This window comes from Pteropus alecto, unplaced genomic scaffold (genome assembly GCF_000325575.1).
Source record: "Pteropus alecto unplaced genomic scaffold, ASM32557v1 scaffold25, whole genome shotgun sequence".
NCBI lineage: Eukaryota > Metazoa > Chordata > Mammalia > Chiroptera > Pteropodidae > Pteropus > Pteropus alecto.
In genome coordinates this window covers 35,695,775-35,717,534 of record NW_006441955.1, presented here as the reverse complement: position 1 = coordinate 35,717,534, position 21,760 = coordinate 35,695,775, and the positions used below count along the sequence as shown (strand labels likewise).

At 31.3% G+C, this 21,760-nt stretch overlaps 1 protein-coding gene across 3 annotated transcripts in view; it reads left to right on the top strand.

The window, feature by feature from the left end:
- The window catches only part of EVI5 (ecotropic viral integration site 5), a 186,353-nt gene that overhangs the window by 80,186 nt on the left and 84,407 nt on the right, over window positions 1-21,760 (top strand). Inside the window, exons 10-13 of one of the 3 annotated variants that reach the window (XM_006919412.3) lie at window positions 4,907-4,967; window positions 13,126-13,179; window positions 15,026-15,058; window positions 15,627-15,773. In XM_006919412.3, coding sequence (XP_006919474.1) covers window positions 4,907-4,967; window positions 13,126-13,179; window positions 15,026-15,058; window positions 15,627-15,773 — 295 coding nt within the window. The remainder of the gene's footprint in view (window positions 1-4,906; window positions 4,968-13,125; window positions 13,180-15,025; window positions 15,059-15,626; window positions 15,774-21,760) is intronic. The other 2 variants (XM_015595262.2, XM_015595263.2) reach the window with 2 other exon arrangements.

The following is a 21,760-nucleotide window of genomic DNA, read 5'->3' as shown; positions in this document are numbered from 1 at the left end:
TGTGACTGATATGTTTAAGGAACAGCAAAAAAAAAACAGTGTAACTAATATAGGCAAATAAGAGTGTGGTGGGCAATGAAGTCTGATATGTGGGGATATAGGGGTTTTTAAAGCTGTGCTGTCCTATGTAGTAGCCACTACCTGCATGTGGCCATTTAAATTAAATACAAGTAAAGATTTACTTCATCAATTATATTAACCATATTTCAAATGCTTATTAGTCACTTATATGTAGCTTGTGTGTACTATATTGGACAGCACAAATATAGAACATTTTCAAAAGTTCTACTGGATATTGTTGGCCTCCTCAGGGGCCAGAATTATATTCTAAGTCTGAGGGAAAACTATTAGAGAATTTTGAGAAAAGTGACATCTGGTTTTAAAAATTTCACTCTTTTTGCTGTTTATAAGGGTAAGTTTGCCAGGTCAAGAGAAGGGGAAGGCATTTTAGGCAGGAGGGTAATATATACAGAGGCTCAAGGGTACCTTTAAGATAAAAAAGTTGCAAACAATCAGTCCTAGCTTTTGTTTGTCAAGACTAAATCTCAAAGAAATAGAAAATCTGAACAGACCTATAACTAGTAAAGATATTGAATCAGTAATCAAAGGTCTCTTGACAAGAAAAGCCCTTTACCTGTTGCCTTCACTGGTGAATGCTATCAAAAATTTAAAGAATAGCTAATATCAGCTCTCAAACTTTTTCAAAAAGTAGAAGAGGAGGGACTACTTCTTAACTTTCTGTGAGGCCAGCATTACCCTGATACCAAAGCCAGTACACGAAAAGAAAACTAAAAGATCACGATGCCTTATAAATATTGTGCAAAATCCTCAACAAAATATTAGCAAACCAAATTCAGCAGCATATTAAAAGAGTTATACACCGCAACCAAATAGGATGTATTCCTGGAATGCCAGAATAGTTCAACATATGAAAATTGATCAGTGCAATACACCACTATTAACTGAATGAGGGGAAGAAAAAACATGTGACTATCTCAATTGATGCAGAACAAGTATTTGATAAAATTCAATACCCTTTCATGATAAAAACACTCAACACTAGGAATGAAATGCAACTACCTCAACATAGTAAAATTCATATGTGAATTTTATGAAATATGAAAAATATCTCAAAACATATGAAAAATCCATAGCTGAATCACATTCAATGATAAAAGACTGAGAGGTTTTCCTCTAAGATCAGGAATAAGGCACGGATGCCTACTTTCACCACTTCTATTCATCATAGTACTGAAAGGTCTAGCCAGGTCAATTAGGCAAGGAAAAGAAATAAAGCCATCCTAGTTGGAAAGTAAAATTAACTCTGTTGGCAAATGACATTCAGAAAAACCTAAAGATTCTATCAGCCCCTTACTCTAAAAGAAAAACTGTTAGAGCTAATAAATGAATTCAGCAAAGTAGCAGGATATAAAGTCAACACAAATATAAATCGTGTTTCTATACACTAACAGTGAACAATCTAAGAAGGATATTCCATTTATAAAAGCATCAAAAAGAATAAGATACTTAGGAATTAACCAAGGAGGTGAAATACTTGTGTAATGAAAACTATAAAATATTTCTGAAAGAAATTAAATTAGACAAATAAATGGAAATACATACTATGTTCATTGAATGGAAGACTTAGTGTTGTTAAGATGTCAGTACTATCCAAAGTGAACTATGGATTCAATGCAAAATCCCAATAACATTTTTTGCCAAAATAGAAAGCCTATTCTAAAATTCATATAGAATCACAAAGGACCCTAAATAGCCAAATAATCTTGAAAAAGAGCACTAAAGTTGGAGGACTCATACTTATTGATTTCAAATCTTCTTCAAACTACAGTAATCAAAACATTTTGGTACTAGAATAAAGACAGGCATAGAGACCAATGGAATAGACTAGAAAGCCCAGAAATAAGCCTTTGCATATATATGGTCAAATGATTTTTGATAAGAGTGCTAAGAACATTCAATAGGGAAAGGAATGTCTTTGTAACAAATGGTGCTGGGAAAACTGGATATTCATATGCAAAAGAATGTATTGGACTCACCTAAAACCATACATAAAAATTTAAGTAAAAATGGATGCAAGATCTGGATGTAAGAATTAAAACTATAGAACTCTTAGGTGAAAACACAGAGCAAAAGCTTCATCACATTGGATTTAGCAGTGATTTCTTGGGCATGACGCAAAGCACAGGCAATAAAAGAGAAAAATAGATAAATTGGATTTAATGAAATTTAAAAATTTTTGTGCAGCCTAAGACACTCTCAACAGAATAAAAAGTCAACCCACAGAAGAGGAGAAAATGTTTACAATCATATATCTGATAAGGGATTAATATCCAGCATCTATAGTGAACTAAAACTTAGCAACAACCAAAAACAAACAACTGAATTGAAAAATGGTCAAAAGACTTGAATAGAATTTCTCTAAAGAAGATATACAGATGGCCCATAAAACAAGCACACAAAAAGATGCTCAACCTCACTGATCATTATGGAAATGTAAATTAAAACCACAATAGGATACCACCCCACACCCATTGGGATGACTTCTATCACAAAAATAAAATAACAAGTGTTGGTGAGGATGTAGAAAAATAGAAACTGTTGTAGACAATTGGTGGGTGTGTAAAATGGTTAAGGCTGCTATGGAAAATAGTATGGCAATTTCTCAGAAAATTAAAAATTGAATTACCATATGATCCAGTGATTCCACTGCTGGATATATACTCCAAAAAATGAAATAAAGTTTCAAGACGATATTTGTACACCCATGTTCATAGGAGCGGTATTCATTTTAGCTAAAGCACAGAAGCAGCAAGTGTAAATGAATGAATGGATAGGCAAAATGTGACGTATAAGTATGATAAAATTCATTGTATTTTCAATAACCACAAGGCAGTTCAGCCTTAAAAATGAAGGAAGGAAATTCTGACATAGGTATAATATGGATGAACCTTGCGGACATTATGCTAAATGACATATTTGGTGGTGTTAACAATCAAAGAGACTGAACATAAAATGATTGTTGTCTAAGAATAGGGAGAGGGGAGAATGGAATGTTATTGTTTCAATGGGTAGAGTTTCAGTTTTATAAGATAAGAAGAGCTATAGACATGCTAGTGGTGATAGCTGCATAACATTATATAAATGTATTTAATACTACTAACTACATTTGAAAATAGTTAAGATGGTAAACTTTTTGTTAAATGTTTTACTTTAATAAAAAATTACTGTGAGCTAAATGAGATTTTATGTTTATAGTAAATAATAGGTTTTTGTTTTTTTGAGGGATAATTTAATTTTTAAAGGCAGCTCTAAGTTATTTGAGGCCTAGTCTCATTAATATTTGAAGTCATTAAACTTGATATTAACATTTTTGGTCGAGAACAAGATATAAAAATATCTTTTGGGGACTAATTTTTGTATGCGCTATAAAAATTTTTTAAAGATAATTTTACTCTTGTAGTAGAGTTGCAAGAGTAGTATATTGCGTTTAGTGCTTGTCTTATGTTGTCTTTCATGACCTTGAGACTTCTGAAGTGAGCTGTTTAGTTATTTTGTAGAATGTCCTTCAATTTGGGTTTGTTAATTTTTCTTGATTACATTGAGGATATTCATTACTGGAAAGGACACTACAGAAGTGAGGGTCCCTTCTCAGTACATATTAAGGAGTGCATGATGTCAACATGTGTTATGGTGATGTTAACCTTAATCAGTTGGCTCAGATGTTGTCCGAGATTTTGTGCAGTAAGTTGACTATTTTTCCCTTTGTAATTGCTAAGTATATTGGGAGAAACACTTTGAGATTAGGTTCAAACTTTTATCTACAATTATAGCATCCGCTGATTTTTCTTGCCTATGGCAGTTACTGTTTTGGAGTTCTAATAGTGACTTTTATATTTACCTCATTCCTTCTGTGCTTATTAATTGGATTTCTTTTGTTAGGAATAGTTGTCTTCTTTCCCCCATTATAAATTTCTTAGTCAATTTTAGTATAGTCATGTACCACATAACAACAGTGTTTTTGGTCAGCAGACCAAATATATGCAGGTGGTCCCATAAGATTATAATGGATCTGAAAAATTCCTATCACCTAGTGATGTGATGATGGTTACATCATATCGCAGTGCATTCACTTACGTGTTTGTGGTGATACTGGTGTAAACAAACCTGCACTACCAGTCATATAAAAGTATAGCACATACAAGTTTGTACAGTACATAATACTTGATAATGGCAATAAGCAACTGTGTTACTGGATTATGTATTTGCTCTACTATTCTTTTAATCATTATTTTAGAATGTACGCTTTCTAGTTATTTAAAAAAAACCAACAGTTTGCTGTAAAATAGTATGTCATGTTACCCTGGCAGCTGCCTCGTACATCTTGTGTTTACCACTTCTCTTGATTGCATCATTTTCTTTTACGCTTTATTTAATCTTATATTGTTTTGTTCATCATGGACCTTAAGCTTTTGCACAATGACACTGCATTTGTCACTCAGTACATATCCTTGTGGTTAAGCTTTTTTGGCGGTGATTTCAGATCCAGTTGAACTCTACAGATGTATCGTAATTTAAGGGGGAATGATGGGTAGTTATTTTGTAAGCTTAGGGCTGAATAAACTGTAAACTCAGTTCTCTGTTTGGTGCCTTATGTATTTTACTTTCTAAAGTTTACTTTTGTATGGTTCTTATTTTTGTTATTTAGAAAATAATTTTTGGTAAGAATTTTTGTAACTATTTAGATGATTTTTCTCATATCAAATATCTCAAGTAATAAGTTGGGGGAATCTAATGAAATTATATTTTGTGTTAATATAGTTTTAAATTTTATAATTTAATAACTACTTTGGAATGAAAACACACCTTTATTTTTTTTCCTTCTTAGGCTTGAAAAGGAATACACTACAATAAAAACTAAAGAAATGGAAGAGCAAGTTGAAATTAAAGTAAGCATCTCAGGACTTTTAAAAGTGCTGAACATAAATTGATTGAAGTCAGTTGTTTAGCAGTAGATGTTAGGTTATGTTAATATATTTGTTACCTACCTGTAGTGCATTTAGCAATGATGTTTGTATTTATTTTTTGATAAATTTAGTTGCCACTCTAATAATTATGGTTTAAAAAGGATACTTTAAAAACCAGAATGATGTGACTAGACTGGTTTTCATTCTACTGTATAAGAGTGCAACTCATCCCTTTTTCTAGATATGTTGGTGAAAATACTTCTGTGGAAAAGAATTATTCTATTTAAGTGTATTTTAAAAAGTTGCAGAGAAGATTATAGCATGTTGAGATTAATAGAAGTATAGTCTAAGGTAGACCAAATAGAGCAAATTATTTCATAAAATTAATTATGAGTGCCTTAGAGATAGATGCAGGAAGTTTTTGCTACTTCACTTTGTCCTTCACTAAACAAAAATTATACTTTTGAACTACTCTTCAGAGAAACAGATAAATTTTCAACTTAAAAGGTGCATAAATTCATATATGTACCTTAAAATTCTTATTTATAGCCCTGATAAGGCCAGAAATTCTTAAGTTGAGGATCTTAGGTATTGTTTGAGCTGGGAGTTAAGGAAAGTTGTATTGGCACTTATGCTCATATTTCAGGTTGGGGATGATGAGTAGGAGCATGATATAGTGAAGGAATTCAGTGACTGGTTTATCCAATTTTCTATCTCTTAATACTCACCTCTTCCCTCAAAAAAGAAATAAAAATAAAACAATTTTTATTGTGTGACTCAACTTTTTATTTGGATGTGTCTGTCTGAGTTTTGATTTGGACCTGGCAAGACATTGGATGATCACCTATTCACAATTAATTAGCCATGTGTTAACTCAGTCTTGCTATAAAATAACCACTACATTACTCACATCCTACAGGTACTTTTTACAAGAGAATGTGTTCTGTTAGTACTCCTTCTTGCCATGGTGTTCCTCAAAAACCTCCTGGGAGACAGTCTCCCCTATTTTTCTATGTGACCTCTCCCTCATTAAGTCTGTCTCTTCTAGACGTTTTATTTCCATTTCTGTTACCTATTTCTATCAATTGGAAGTAAATACATCTACATTTTTTAGAGAAAGAGAGAAAAAGACAGACAGACAAAGAACCCTATGGATATTTTTCCCTTCTTTTTAAAAATTCTGTCACCCAACTGCTGCTCTACCATTTGCTTTTCTTTTAGGTACCATGATTAAGGGTAATATTAAATCATACCCTCCACTTCAGCCTACTGAAAGTAAAAAGTACGCCATCCTGATAAGTGGGGAGAGAGTATGGGTTATCGCATACCAGGAGTATTTGGAACTGCAAATCAAGAATCTGAGGATGGGGAAGCCATCCTTTTCATTTCTCCATGCTGTGTTATTGAAAAAAAAATCTCAGATCTATGAACAGTTCTTGTTCTTGAAGAAGTTACTTCTAAAATTAAATCACATGATTGAAGGAATAACAAAAGACCTTTTCAAAAAGATCTTCAGCGGATTCTAGCCTATATTTACAGTTGTTGTTTTTTTTTTTTTTCTAAATTTTGTTTTTTGGGGAAAGTTGTAGTTCAGTACCTCACAGAATACTTTTGCATGCCAGCTCCATATGTCTTAGGCAAAAGCAGATGGCATTACGTTATTTATAGAAAAGAATCTGGAAAAGTTAAAAATATTAGTGGAACATATCAAGTAAATAAAGTATGCTGATCTTAAAGGTAGTCTTTTCCTTTTATAAAATCTTGTTTCCACATAGTTTTTCTTATTCTTGTACCATTTTCATCTCTTTCTTCGGTCCCCTCAACTCCGGTAAAAGACAAAGCCAAAACAATTTTTGTGAAACTATACTTTTTTCACTTTGTTTGGGTGTGTTTGTTTTTTGACTTGGACCTGGCAACTCATCTCAGTTATAATCAGATGACCACCTTGTTTATAGGATCAGTCATGATCAAATGGCCACCTTATTTACAATTAATTAGCCATGTATTATTTGAGCCTTTCTCTAAATTGAGATATGCCAGTTCCTTACATTCTCCTCTTCCCTCTGAGGTCCCTTTTACAAGAGAATGAGTTATGTTAAACTAGTACTTTCTTGCCTTGGTTCTCCTCAAAAACTTTCAGAGACAGTCTTGTGCTGTTCTTTAAACAAGCACATATTATGATCATCAAATTATTTGATGTTTTGATATGGAAGTATAAAAAAATCAGTTTTTGATGTTGTACAGTATGTTTAAGGTTTCCATTGTTTTTACTTTAAAATTCTAAGACCTTTGGGTTGGTGGCCTTTTATTCTAAGACATATCTGTCGGTCAACTCCCTGATCAAGATGTGACTTTTAAGTATTTCCCACTCCTTCTCTGAAAATGTTATAGGAAGGTTTTGATAGTAATGCTTTTATATGGAGAATCTTACATTTTACTGTGTGAAATTTTTTGTTAATAGAAACATCTTTATCAGTATCTTCTTCCAATCTATTGATGTTCCACCTGAGGGGGAGGAGGTAAGAAATATTAAAATCCTAGCTTATATTAGGGTAACCCACAAATCTTTAAAAAAGAAAAACTTTTATCCCCCATTCTATTTAAGACAAACATATGAACTGGTAGTCTAATATTTATATTTAAATTTGTGCTTTGGAGCATAGAGATCCAAGGCCCTGCAAATGGGAAGTGTTAGAAATTCTGACTGGTTTTTAGTCAGAAATTAAATATTTTTTCTTATTTCAAAAATTATGAAATATTCCAGATATGCTAAAAACAGAATAATATAAAAACATATGTATCTACTACCTGTTATAAAAAAAGAAATCATGACAAATATTATCTAAATTAATGTGAGGTATTAATATTGATACTTACATTTATTCAACACTTAATATATGAAGGGTCATCTACATGCATATCTCCTTTTATTCATAGAATAGTATTATGAAAGTTTTCTTATCCTCTTCTTGAAGAAACTAGGTTTCAGAGAGTTCAAATAACATGCTAGTGGTAACATTGCTAGAAAAGGGTGAAAGTCAAGAATTTGAACTCTGATTTGTGTCATTTTAAGGCTCATATGTGTTCTTCAGTGTATATACTATGCTGCTTTCCAAGAGAGACTTTAACCTATTAGTAATACGAGAAGGATCTGGATTCTTATTTTACTCTGGCATTATGGCCCTTCCATTAAAAAACTAATGGCACCTGATCCCGTCTAATCTCAGAAGCTAAGCAAGGTCTGGCCTGGTTAGTATAGTACTTGGATGGGAGACCACCTAGGAAGACCAGGTGCTGTAGGCGTAAAAATAGAAAATAAGGGATTGTAAGCTGACAAGGTCCTTGCAATCTGTGAGGTCGACCAAGGGCTACCTTGCCTAAAAAAATTTTTTTTTAAATAAAAATAAATAGAAAACTAATGGCTGCAGCATAATATTCAGCATAATATTAAGTCATTTATTTAACAGATACTTACAGTGCCTACTTACATGTCCAAGCACTGTTCTAAGTACTTGAGATGTGTTTATGAAACAAACCAATTCCTGCTCTCATGGAGTTTGCATTCTAGTACAGAAGTTAGACAATAACAGAAAAGTAAAATGTACAGTATTTTAGATGATGATAAGTGTTAAACAGGAGAACAAAATACCTTAGGGAAGGGAAAATAAAATAGTAGTGTTTAGGTCAAAAGTTTAGAGAAATTGACCAAGTTACTTTTAAATAAAGACCTGAAGGAGATGAGGGAGCTAGATATACAGATATCTGGAAGGAGAGCAGAATCTGGTCAGGAGTGTGCCTTGTGAGGAATGCTAAAGAAGCCATTGTAGATGGGACAACATGAATGATGAGGAATATGATAAGAGGTAAGATGCTGAATTGCAGATAATGTAGGATGCTATTAACTATGTGAAGACTTTGGCTTTTACCCTGATAAGCAATTGAGAAGCACAAGATTTGATTTAAGTTTTCAGTGGATCCTTCTGGCTCCTGTGTTAATAATAGATTGCTGGGGACAAGAACCAGAGAAAAGGGGAGACTTAAGTACAAGGCTGATAAAATAATGCAGGCAAGAGATGGTGGTGGCTTGGATTGAGGTGGTAAGAAGTGATTGAATTCTGAATAGATTTTAAAGGTAAAGCTGACAGATTGAATGTGGAGGTATGAGAGAGACAGCAATCAAGCTTTTTGGCCTGAGCAATTAGAAAAATGGAGTTTCCATTACCTGAGGAGTGAAAGACTACAGTAGGATTTGGTTTGAGGAGGAACACCAGAAGTCTAATTTTGTATATTTTAAGTATGCGATGACTAGGAGATATTCAGGTAGCCCCTTGAATATTTGGAGTTAAGAGAAGACAGGTCAATGTAAATATAAATTTGGCATCTTTTAGCACAGTGATGATATTAAAGCCATGAGAGCAGTTGAGATTACCTGGAGAATCAGTGTAGATAGAATAGATAAGAGTTCAAGAATTGAGCCTGAGTGTAAGCCAGCATTTAAAGGTTAGGAAGTTGAGGATAAAGCAGCAAAGCAGGAAAATAATGAAGAGGTATAGAAGCCAAGAAGAAAGAGTAGATGGTAGTTTTTTGTTTTTTCCTTTTTAAAGATAGAAATAAGCACATGTTTTTATGGTGATAATTAAGTAGGAAAAATTAGTGATGTGTGAATGACAAGATAATTGCTAGAGTTAGGCAGGTATAGATTTAGTACATAGGTAAGACACTTGGTCTACTACAGATAATTAATCCACAGTAACAAAAGAGAAAGTAAAATATAGCGGCAAAAATGCAGGGGAAATGTAGGATGTGGTTATGGGGGCTTGTGAAATTCTCTTCTGATCCAGTTTTTTCAGTGAAATTGTAAGCAAGATTACTATTTGATAGTGAGTTAGAGGGTTGCTGGTTCAAAGGAGTTAAGAAAGAAATAGTGATCTAAGAGAGAAGGAGAAGGAATGGACTAGGTAAATACATATTTATTGCTAGAATGCATTAAGAATCCAAATAAAGTTAATGATTGTTAATTTAAGCATCATGGCTATATTTTTCTAGCACAGGTGCAGACACAGAGTTGTCAGTATGTTTACCTATAGTAGTGGTTTCATCAGGTATGTATACTAACTATTAAGAAAGAAGTGGGGAAGGGAGAATAAAAGCAAGGGAAAGTCTATTATGACTGGAAATTAAAGAGGGAAGAGAAGACATCAGGGAGTGAGGAATGATGAAAAGTTAATAAGATCATTAAATTGTCCCTATGAGAAGGAAGATTGTTGAGCCTGGGTTATGTTGTAAAATAAGTAAGTTGGAAAGAATAGGAGATGATGGTTGAAGAGTGGGTTGTCTGAAACCAAGATTTCCCTATTTCAGGATATTTGTTTCTCATTTTTATTATTATTAAAAATATGCTTATAGTTAGTATCTTGAATATAAAGTTTTTTGGCACCTTGAATTTTCATAGCCAGTTGTAAAAAGTAGAATTATTGAATTATAGAATATTAGTATTTTTAAGACATTTGATATGTACTAAGTAAATTTCCTAAAGAATATTTCCAGAGTAAATTCTTCTTAGCAGTGAGTTTCCATTTCAGTAATACTTTGTCAACATTAAGTATTTCATTCTTTCTCTCTATCTCATTTTTTCTTTTCTAATTTGATAGGTCAAAAAATTTCTTTTTTAAGTGTACATGTCCATTGGTATTTCTCTTCGTGGTTTTCACAGAAAACACTTTTAATTAGTTCCAGAAAATATGATTGAAAAGAGGAATACTCAAAAATGTGTGAGAAGTCAGTCAAATGATAGATTTTAGTCATTAACTCTCCTGTGTATCAGCAATAAACATTTCAAAAATATCTTCGAAGAAGCTGTATTTAAAATAAAAATAAAAGCATATCTAGGAATAACCTAAATGAAAAATAGGATAGGACCTAAGAAATAAACACTGAAAAGCTTTGCATACAGATGTTTTAAAAAGATGAATAAAAGGTAAAGACAAAAATAACTATGTGTTGTATAAACATTTGAATTTCCCCACAAAAATACATGTTAACAAACTGAGTCAAATTTAATTCCTCGCAAGATTCCAGAGAAATAAAAAAATCTTCAGAATAATGTAAAAAAATAGACAAAGTAATAAAATAATTATTTTGCCCAAATTTTAAAATACGAGCAACGCTTATCATTAACCAAATGTTTGGTATATATTAAGTCTATATCATTTAATTCTTCTAATATCATTGTAGGTGTTATTACTTTAATTTTCTAGATGAGGAAGTGGAGATTCTAAGACAATCGAGTAACATGCAGAGGTGTTAAATGTAGAGTAAGGATTGGAACCTAAATCTGCCTAACTTCAAAACCCAGTCTCTTAACTAATTTAGTACACTAGTAGTTAAGGTTTGGGGAGGATAAACAAAACAGTATAACAATGGGAGAAATTAGCTCTACCAGATATTAAAAGACATTACAAAGCTATAATTACCAAAAATACTGTGATACTAGTCCTAAAAGAGACAAAAACAGTTGAAATTTAATAGATAATTCTGAAATAATCTTTACTAACTGATAAAGTCTATTATAGTTACCAGTTTATGATGAAGTGGATATCACACACATGAGGAATTGATGATTTATTTAAAAATTGGTATTAACAAATTTGGGTATATGTTTAGGGAAAAATCAATTTAGATTTTAATTTATTAGCAAAATTTCAGAAGATTTAAAGGGAATAAGAAAGGAACTACATTTTATTATTTTAGCATTATTTCTGTTGTAACATAACTTTATTCACTCAATTGGTTAACTTTCTAAATTTTTTTGATGAAATATGTTGAGAACATTTTGAGAATCACATTTGTTTCTTTGGCTTTCTAGACTTTAACAGCACTTAATAATTACTTGTTTAGACTACCATGCTGTTTTATAGTCTGAGATCACACATTTCAAATCATCTAAATGCTTTAGTGAATAGAACAAGAAGATCTAATCTGCAAAGTATCTTTGTTATAACTCTTAAGATTTATTTGTTCTAATTTGTGGTCCACTTAGTAAGATACAATAATTCATAGAGTATTTTATTTCTCTGGTCTGAGACTTTGTGTTCTATAAACTGTATTTTAGTCTTTACTGACAAAATATTAGATTGAATTGATAGAAGAATTTTTTGAGGAAGACATTTTTAGCAGAAATTTAGAGCAAGGTGGTGTTGGAAGAAGGCTGGATTGAGCTGTGGAGCAAATTCGTACAAAAAGATAGGAGGGGTTTTGAAATTAGAGTGATCACAAAACAAAGGGATAACATTTCACGGATTCTAAAATGAAGGGATAATTTATATAGGGGATTAATATGAAATTATATTGATGAAATATGCAAAAAGGAGATTTTTATAATGTAGAGTATTTTTGATTTAATACTTAATGACAGTGATTTGACAGGTTTGGGGAATTAGGCATTGAACAATTAGGTGAAGATTTTTTTTTAATCTACTTTTACTTTTTGAACTACGAGAAAAATGCTAGCAATTGGAGCTTTTAATTTTCTTATGTTTAAAACCATGATGAACAATTCATTTAATGAACACAACTCATTCTTTATAGTTTCAGACTGTAAGGAATTTTGCAGCTTGGCATATAAAACACATTATATATACATGGAAGCTGGTCTAATTCTAAACTGACAATTTAATATTCTATGCACATGTATTTCTCAGATTTCTTATTTGTTTATTTGATAGACATGTGAAGGCTGTTTATGTAGATAGGCTTTGCAGGAGATAAATGAATTAGAATCTTTTCTAGCTAATGAGGATTTTAAGACATATAAGAAAATATGGTATTGATTATGAGTCATTATGATAGGTACAGAAAAGAAAGGGGTTATTTTTGTACTGTGGTTTATATTTCAAATCCAGTCATAGCTGAAATGATAAATGTAGTCATTTCCTTTGCCATATATTCCTTACTCTGAGCCTTTAATAATTTGACAGATGATAATATAACCATTCCTTAGGCTCTTTTTGAATTTATAAAAGGTGGTACATTTTTAAGGACTATCATTTAGGTGTTATTTTTCCTCTCAGGAATGCTTGCAAACCTTTTTCTTGTTTGTATGTTTCTTTTTCTTTCTTTCCTTTTTTTTTTTCTTTTGCAGAGGTTACGCACAGAAAATAGGCTTTTAAAACAACGCATTGAAACATTAGAAAAAGTAAGTAAATGACTACTTCTGCAAGCTTCTGTTAAATGTACAGTATTGTTTTTCTGTCTATTTTATGCAAAGCCTGAAGAAATCTAGCACGGTTGTCTCCGAGGTCATGGTATTGACTGCTTAGCTTGCCTAGCTTACTACTTAACTGTATAACTTGTCATTTGTAAAAATTGACCACTATTCTTGAATTTTTAAGTTTTAACTAAGGTTATTATTACAGCAACATTTTATTTTTACGTATAATCTCTAAAATGTATCTTCTTCAGAATACAATATAGAATAGATTCTCGATTAAGTTACCTTTAAAGAACAATTTCAAATATCGCCTATTTTCTGGCCACATATTAAATGTGGTGGTGATTCCTTTAAGGCCTAGGATTGTTTTAAGTTTAGTCAAAATGACTGATTTCTTATATAAAAATTTACCATGATTTTAAACACAGCAAAATTGTGCTTAAACTTTTTGGTTCTTAGACTTATTTTGATACCACTTGTTACCTGTTCTTTATTTCATGTAAAATAACTGGGCAAATGTGGTAATTTTGCATTCTTTCTTATAGTATGCTCTTGATATGTCTTCTGTAGACTTGTTTCTAATGCTATAAGAATGTATTGAGTAATAAAAATATAGTGTATGAGTTTTGGATAATTATAAGAAAAACATCTGAATTTACAAACTCTTTTGGTATTTTTTGGAGTTTTTGTGTTTTTTTAACTAAAGATTAGAGAAAGTAGGTTTAAAAGTACTCCTCATGATATTGTCAAGTATCTTAAAGTCTTCCCTGAAAAATCTGTAGATCAATATTCAAGAATGCGGTAAATGAAAAATGGATAGTTTGTATATTTGTCTTTTGCTTGAAAGCATTGATGGTTTCATATTAAATAGCACTGCAGAAGGACAGAATGCTTATTACATGTTTGTTTTTGTTGTATAATAATTGCAAGTACATTATATTAAGTCAAAAATAGTTTTCCTGTGTTTCTTTTATCTTACTAGAGTTGCTTTCATGATAATTCTACTTTTTTGGTGATTCTGCAAAAAAGTTGAACCTTAGTTGTTTTTAAGTTGTTTTAATTATATACTTTTTTTCACTGAATACTCAGTTTACAGTAAAATGTACATCTTCTTAGGTAGTCTTTTATCTTTGGAGCAGGACATTTTCATAGAGAAAACATTTTTATTTCATTGAACTTTCAGAATGATAAAGGTGCTATAGAAAAGTGTTAAGCTTGGATTTTGTTTCTAGAAAACTATGTGTTTTATGGGCTTAGAGGGCCTACATGTGTCCTTTAGCACTTAGAATTCTGTAAATGCGTATGTATCAATTAAAGTCTGCAACCAAAAAGTTTGCTTACTAAGGTATTGCTAGAATATTACATTGAGCTCATAGATTTCATTTGTTATATTTTTCTTGCTCTATATCTTTGGAAGTTGGGGTTGCACAAATTGCTATCACACTTTTAAGTGGAATTGCTTGCTCAAATTCCCTCTCTCTTTCATCTAAGTGGTTTGACAATATGGCTGACTCTAAAAATAAAGACTTAAAAGTATGCTTTAAAAGATATTTATTTGTCCTAAATAATGAAAAACCTCTTGGAATTTGTATTTAGTCTCTTCTAGAAGCACATAATTTTTTTCAGTCTATCCTTATTTTGATATATTTTTTCTTAAGGTTTAAGAATAAAAACATATTCCATAAAAAATAGTTTTAAAATCTACATGTTCAGTTTAATTACATGAAAAGTAGTGGAATTTGGATATGCTTTGTTTCTTCTTATTCCTAATTTTATCACCTTTATTTTATTTCTTTCTCTTATATTTCTATCTGAATTTTTCATTTTGTAGGAAAGTGCTTCCTTGGCAGATAGATTGATACAGGTATAGTTTTTTTTGTTTTTTTTGTTTTTTTTTTTTAGCATTTTGTCTAATATATAAGGAAATTCCTAAACCTAGAAATTCGTGTTTTAATGCATGCAATTTTACATGCATTTTACTAGAAATAATTTTTTGGGTGGTATATATGGGTGTAAACTTATTTTTGATAACTGTGTGTTATCTTGGTTTATTAAAATAACCACCTTTTGCACGTTTTAAAGCTAACCTTATTTTAAAGTATTACAAAATGGCAATCAGTGGATTCTGTGGAATTAACTACTATTCATTGAAATGTTAGTCCTGCATGTACAACTCAGTAATATTGCATGAACTGAATTTTTATTGGCCGAAAGAATTGTTCTTAAGATTATCAGATGAACTAAATTTTTCATTTAGTTTCTCAAAATTTGGTGGAGCAATAATGAGCTGCTGGCTAATAATTACTTAGGCTGTTCTATTCTCTGAGGTGATTTTAAAAAAATATGTCGTAGTAAATAACTAAACCTCACAAAGGCAGTCTTTCTTGACTCTGTCCTAAACTGCTTTACACACACAAAAATTATGTCCTAAGGGACAAGTGACAAGAGCCCAGGAGGCTGAGGAAAACTACCTCATAAAACGGGAACTGGCCACCATCAAACAGCAGAGTGATGAGGCCAGTGCTAAACTGGAGCAGGCTGAAAATACCATCAGGAAGCTCCAGCACCAACAACAATGGGTAAGGAGTCTGGTAGTACTTTTTCTCATCTTTCTCGTCCCCTTCCCTTTAGACTTTTTTTTTTGAAGCACAACTTCTGTGCTCTTGTTATAAATAATTTTATTTTCTACTTTAATTAAATTCTAAATTAATCAATTTTATTTTCTGTAATACTTAATGATCTTACTCTGGCCTAAAGACTTCTTGTTCTAACTTTTTTTTTCTGTCTACACAGTTTTGTTAGAAATAGGTAATATCTTCTTAGCTTACATTATGTTCTCAGTCATAGAAAGTAAGTGCTGTGTATCAGACCTGCTTTTCAGGTTTTAAAAATCTGTTTCATAATAAATATTTTGCCATGGGTAATTTTGAAATCTTAACTTCAGCTAGTTTTTGTTAATAGCGCAAACGAAATATTATCCAATGTAGAATATATGTAATTATCTCATTAAAAGCTTTGATAATGCCTTATCAAATACTATAGCCTTAACTTCTTACATCAAGACATTAAATTATGGGTTAAGGTATATGCTTAACATTTTTTCAATAGGAGAGAAGTTGTCAAAATGAAAAAAAAATGAACTTATAAAAAATTATGTTAAATAACTTAGGGTATGAGACAGCTAACTGATCGTACAGCTATCCTCAGGAATCTTTTGCAACCTACACATTATTTTTCATTAGCAGATTCAGACTAATGTGATCTCAATCAAGAGTATGAGAGATAAAAAGAAAAGCCAACTGTTTATCTTTGACAATATATTTCTTGTTTCAGTTTTCTGTTTTCAAGTAGAAGTTGGATTGTAACAGAGTAGGCAAAAAAAAGTTGTATTAAACCTAGAACTCTATATGGATCTGGAAGCAAATAGAATGACTTCAGAGTGGACATTACTTTTATTCAGTAAAATTAAGAAACAACATTATCTCGGTACAAAAATGAGAAAACTAAAATAAAAAGGAAAAATTGGCAATTGAAAAACTTAATATTAGTGAATTTTTTCCTATTACGTCATTGGAGATGGTTAAGAAAAATGAATAGAAAAGTGGTAAAGAATACTAAAAAGATAAGAACTCAAATATTTTGTTCTGCCTTTGTATAAAATGTTAATAATATCAAAGTATAAAAATAGAAAAAGCAGAATTGGGGGTCATGTTAGGAATTAAATTGAACTTAATTACTAAGTTTATCAGTGCAATGTGATTTTGTTATAAGGATAGAAAGTAAGTATTATATTTGTATTTAGCATAAGTTATAGTCATAATACATTTAGAATCATGAATTGTTAGGGTTTTTTTGCATCTTTTTTCAAATATCGAGACCTCTAGGTATGTATCAAAAATATAGAATGTTAATTTATAATGAAAAAGTTAAGTGAGGAACCAAAAATGGCCAGAATGAACTGAAACTTTTGAAAATTAAGTGTAACAAAAAGAATCTTTATGCTTTTTCCCAAGGACAAGAAAGACCCACATTGTGGGGTTAAGATAGAATGAGGAGAAAGCAGATCCCTGCTTCAATTTTGTTTGCATTTTTTTCTCACTAAGATATTCTCCTTAACTGGAATAAACTGTTAAACAGACATATAAAGCAGAGATGCACAAAATAGGTGAAAGTAACAGAGCCTTGGTTAAATTTTCAATTTCAAAGCAAAGTATATATTCTTAGATATTAAAATAATTTGCAAAATGATCATAGAAATAATATTGTCTTTAAAGGATTTTAGAAAATGACACACTAAAGGCTTTGGGGTGGGCAAATAATGTTCTTACATTTAGTAATGGTTAGATATCTGAAAAGAGGATCACTGACCTTGATGATGCTTCATTAAAAATTCCTAGAACATCTGAATTATGAACAATTAGAAAAATAACTTTTACTCACTGAAAGCCAATTTACTATGTTTAAGTCATAACAAAGTAACTTTATTTCTGTAATAAAAACTCTGATCTAAGTTCAGTTTTACAGATTATTTGGTATGCTCTCCTGATCTCTAATCAAAGTAGAGAAATATAGATGAAAGTAGTAAACTTAAGTGGTTATATAAGTGATTTACTATATCAGGAGGCTATTCATGTTGAAGTGGAGAAATGTTAGAAATCCTTCTAAACCTATGCTTCAAGTATTTTAATCTATTATTTAAATCTTCATATGTGAGGTATGTTTCAGAATTGTATAAATGAAATATTTCAGAAATGTAGCTAACGTTGGATGTTGAATCAAGATTCCAAAATATTTAAACAAGCCATTCAGAATAACAAACTAAAATAAAAGATTATTTAACAGAAATAAATCTATGGCCTTGCCCTTAAGTTTAAAATTCAAAGACATATCTTAATGATGCTTTATATAACAAAGACATAGAAATTTTAATTGACAGGAAATCAGGAATTAGCCAATAATGTAATATGACCACCCAGCATCCCCCCAAAATCTCAAGTACCATCTTCCTAGAAGTATAATGATCCAATTCAATTCTAAGTAGCTTACAGAAATTTTACAGTGTTGTATCTAATTTGAATACTAAACTCATGTCAAATGTTTACAGATGACATTCTGGCCATTGTAGGAAAGGCTTTGGAAGCCCTGGATATTTTTAGACTGCACTAAAGAGACTACATAAGAATGTCATAGGTATAATCATTTTCAAGTATTTGAGAAGTAATTGTATGGAAAATTGGTAAGCCTTTTTTGATATTGCTTCAGAGGGCAGAATGTGCTTAAGATCCAAGGATACAAAATTTTACTCATTGGAACTTTGACAAATGGCAAAGTTGCTTTGCAAGTATTAAGCATACTCCTGGTAGAAAATGAACATCTGCTAAAGGTTTCGATTATAGCCTTCCAATATAACTTCATGAATTCTTTAAAATTCTCAGAATAAGGGTTTCAAATCTGTATTCCAGCAGGAAATATTGAATTACCAATATAATCATCCACCTCCACCACCCTTTACTGCCAATACAGATGCTTCTTGACTTAAAATGGAGTTATATCCCATAAATACATCATAAGTTGAAAATATTGTAAGTCAGAAATGCATTTAATACACCTAACCTACCGAACATCATAGCTTAGCCTACCCTACCTTAAACATACTTAGAACACACTATTCCAAAAAATGCTGTCCACACAATGAACTGTAGAGTGTCTGTTGTTACCTTTGTGATCACGTGCCTGACTGGGAGCTGTGGCTCCCAAGTCTTTTTTTTTTTTAACGTTAAAGTTCTTTCAATGCAAAGAGCATAACAGATAGACATTAAAGTGTTAATTTTTGACCCAGATTTTTCTTACAGTGTTTCTCTTTCCCCTTTTCTCTAAATATGAGTAGTAGTTAATTACATAGTCATGAGAAAGAAAACAGTTTTACTATTCTGTAACTTATTGTCAAGATATCAAGTTTAGTTTTAATATGTACTTGGTAATTTGCTTAGTCCTATATTATATTACTCTGATGTGACAGTCTTATAATGGAGCCATGTACTCATTCATTCATAATGTGCAAAGTATTGTCCTACTTGCTAAGGGCACAATAGTAAAGAAAAATAAAATTTGCTATTATATAAATTGTATGTTCTAGGTGAGGAAAAATCTTAAACAAATAAATGTAATTTTAGGTGTTGTTAAGGGCTGTGAAAAAAAAATAAAGCAAGAGTGAAATGGTAGGTGCAGTGCTATTTTAGTTAAGGTAGTTTTGGAGAGCATCCCTGAGGAAAGGAAGTAAATTTGACCAGGGAATGAATTATATGAAGAAAGAAACCATTTGAAGATCTGGGGAGAAGCATTCCAGACAGAACATACATCTACTATAAAGGCCTTGATCAAGGAATAAGTTTGAGGTGTTCAAGGAACAGCAAGATACATATTTATAAACCCTAGAGGAACTAAAATTTTTTTTTTCAAAAGTTATGTAAATAGAGAAAAGTAGAGATAAAATGGAATCATTTAAAAATAACCATTTAATCAGCAAAATATAAAAAGAACAATGAATAAATAGATCAAATAGAAAACTAGCAAAATCGTAGATTTTAATTCAGCCATATCAATAATTATATTAAAAGCAAATATTCTAAACATATGAATTAAAAGATTGGATTAAAAAAAAGAAGTCCTGTCTATAAGAAACTCACTTTATATTTAAAGACTTCAGTAGGTTAAAAGTCAAAGGATATAGTAGCAATAACAATTGGAAAAGGAAATAAAGAAAACAGTTCCCCTCACAGTAACATCCAAAAAATAAAGTACCTAGGAATACATTTACTTAACTAATAAGATGAAAGACTTGTACACTGAAAACTATGCGTCATAGTTTTTCTCTTCATCTGTCGATGAAAGAAATTAAAGAAGACGTAAATAAATGGAAAGATATGCCATGTTCATGGATTGGAAGACTTAATTGTTAACACGTCACACTACCCAATATGATCTACAGATTCAATTCTGTTAGCTCTATCAAAATTTAACTGTCTTTTGCAAAAATGGGAAAGCTGATCCTGAAATTTACATGGAATTTTAAGAAGCCCTAAACATTGAAAATAGTCTTGAAAAAGTACAGAGTTGGAGGGCTCACACTCTGATTTGAAAACTTACTACAAAGCTGGAGTAATCACAACTGTGGTACTACCATGAAGATAGACATATAGATCTTGCTAGTTTTCTTTCTGATCCATTCATTTAGACCTATAGAATAGAATAGACATGTAGAATAGAAAAGACATATAGAATAGAAATTGAGAGTCCAGAAATAAACTCATACATCTGTGGCCAATTGCTTTTTAACAAGGGTGCCAAAACCATTTGAGGAGGAAAGACGTATCTTTTCAACAAATTGTGCTCGGAAAACTAGATAGCCTCATGCAAAAAACGACAACAGTAACAACAACAACAACAAAAACAATACTCTTACCACACACCATTATGGCTACAGAAGACCTGTACATCATTATCAACCAACTTGACATGATTGGTATTTATGAAACACTACCCAAGAACAGCAGAATACATATTATTTTTATGTGCACTTTTTAAGTGGGACATTTACAAAGATAGAACATTTTCTGGGCTATAAAATTAACAAATTTAAAGTTATTGAAATCATACAGTATATCATCTTTGACCCTAACATCATTCAGTTGGAAATTAATAATTGATATCTGGAAAATTCCCAAATATTTGGAAATTAAACAACACTTTTTTACCTACAGTTAAAGAGAAAATTTCAAAGGAAATTAGAATGCATTCTAAATTAAATGAAAGAGAAGACACATTATCAAAATTTGTGGGATCCACATAAAGCAGTGCTTAGTGGAAAATTTATAGCATTGAATGCTTATATTAGGAAAGAAAATAAGTCTCAAACCAGAAATCTAAGCTTCTGTGTCTAAGAAACTAGACATATAAACGCAAATTCAATCTAAAGCAAGTAGATGGAAGAAGTAATAAAAAGTAGAAATCAATGAAATTGAAACAGTACAAAATTCGTGAAAAGCTGGTTCTTTGAAACGATCAACAAAGTTGATAAACCTGTCTAGAGACAGGTTTTAAAAAATTAACTGCACAATTAATTAAAGTTGTGATAAATACTACAAAGAGAGGAATCCAGAGGTTCATGATATGTGTGAGCTCCAGAAAAGGACATATAATTATCAGACAAAGACTGTTCGATACATCTGTGTAGACAATCCTTCTTCCAATTTGGATTTTTTTAACTTAATACAAGAAACATCTTAAAATACAAATAATTGCGTTTCATTGTACCACTCATGTATTCTTCAAACATTGAATCTGAGAATTCATTCTTTTGTTTTACTTAAGACATAAGCAAGAAAGATTACCAAGAGTTTTCTGGCTTTACCTTTGTAACTTAGCAACACCAGAAAAGCACATGGGATTGAAAAGCAGAGACTACACCTACTAAAATTTTTTTCTGTCAGTTTCATTGGATTGGGATTGCTGGTAATCACAGGAACATTAAGAGCTTCATTGACAAAAGTGAACTTGATGTAAGTGT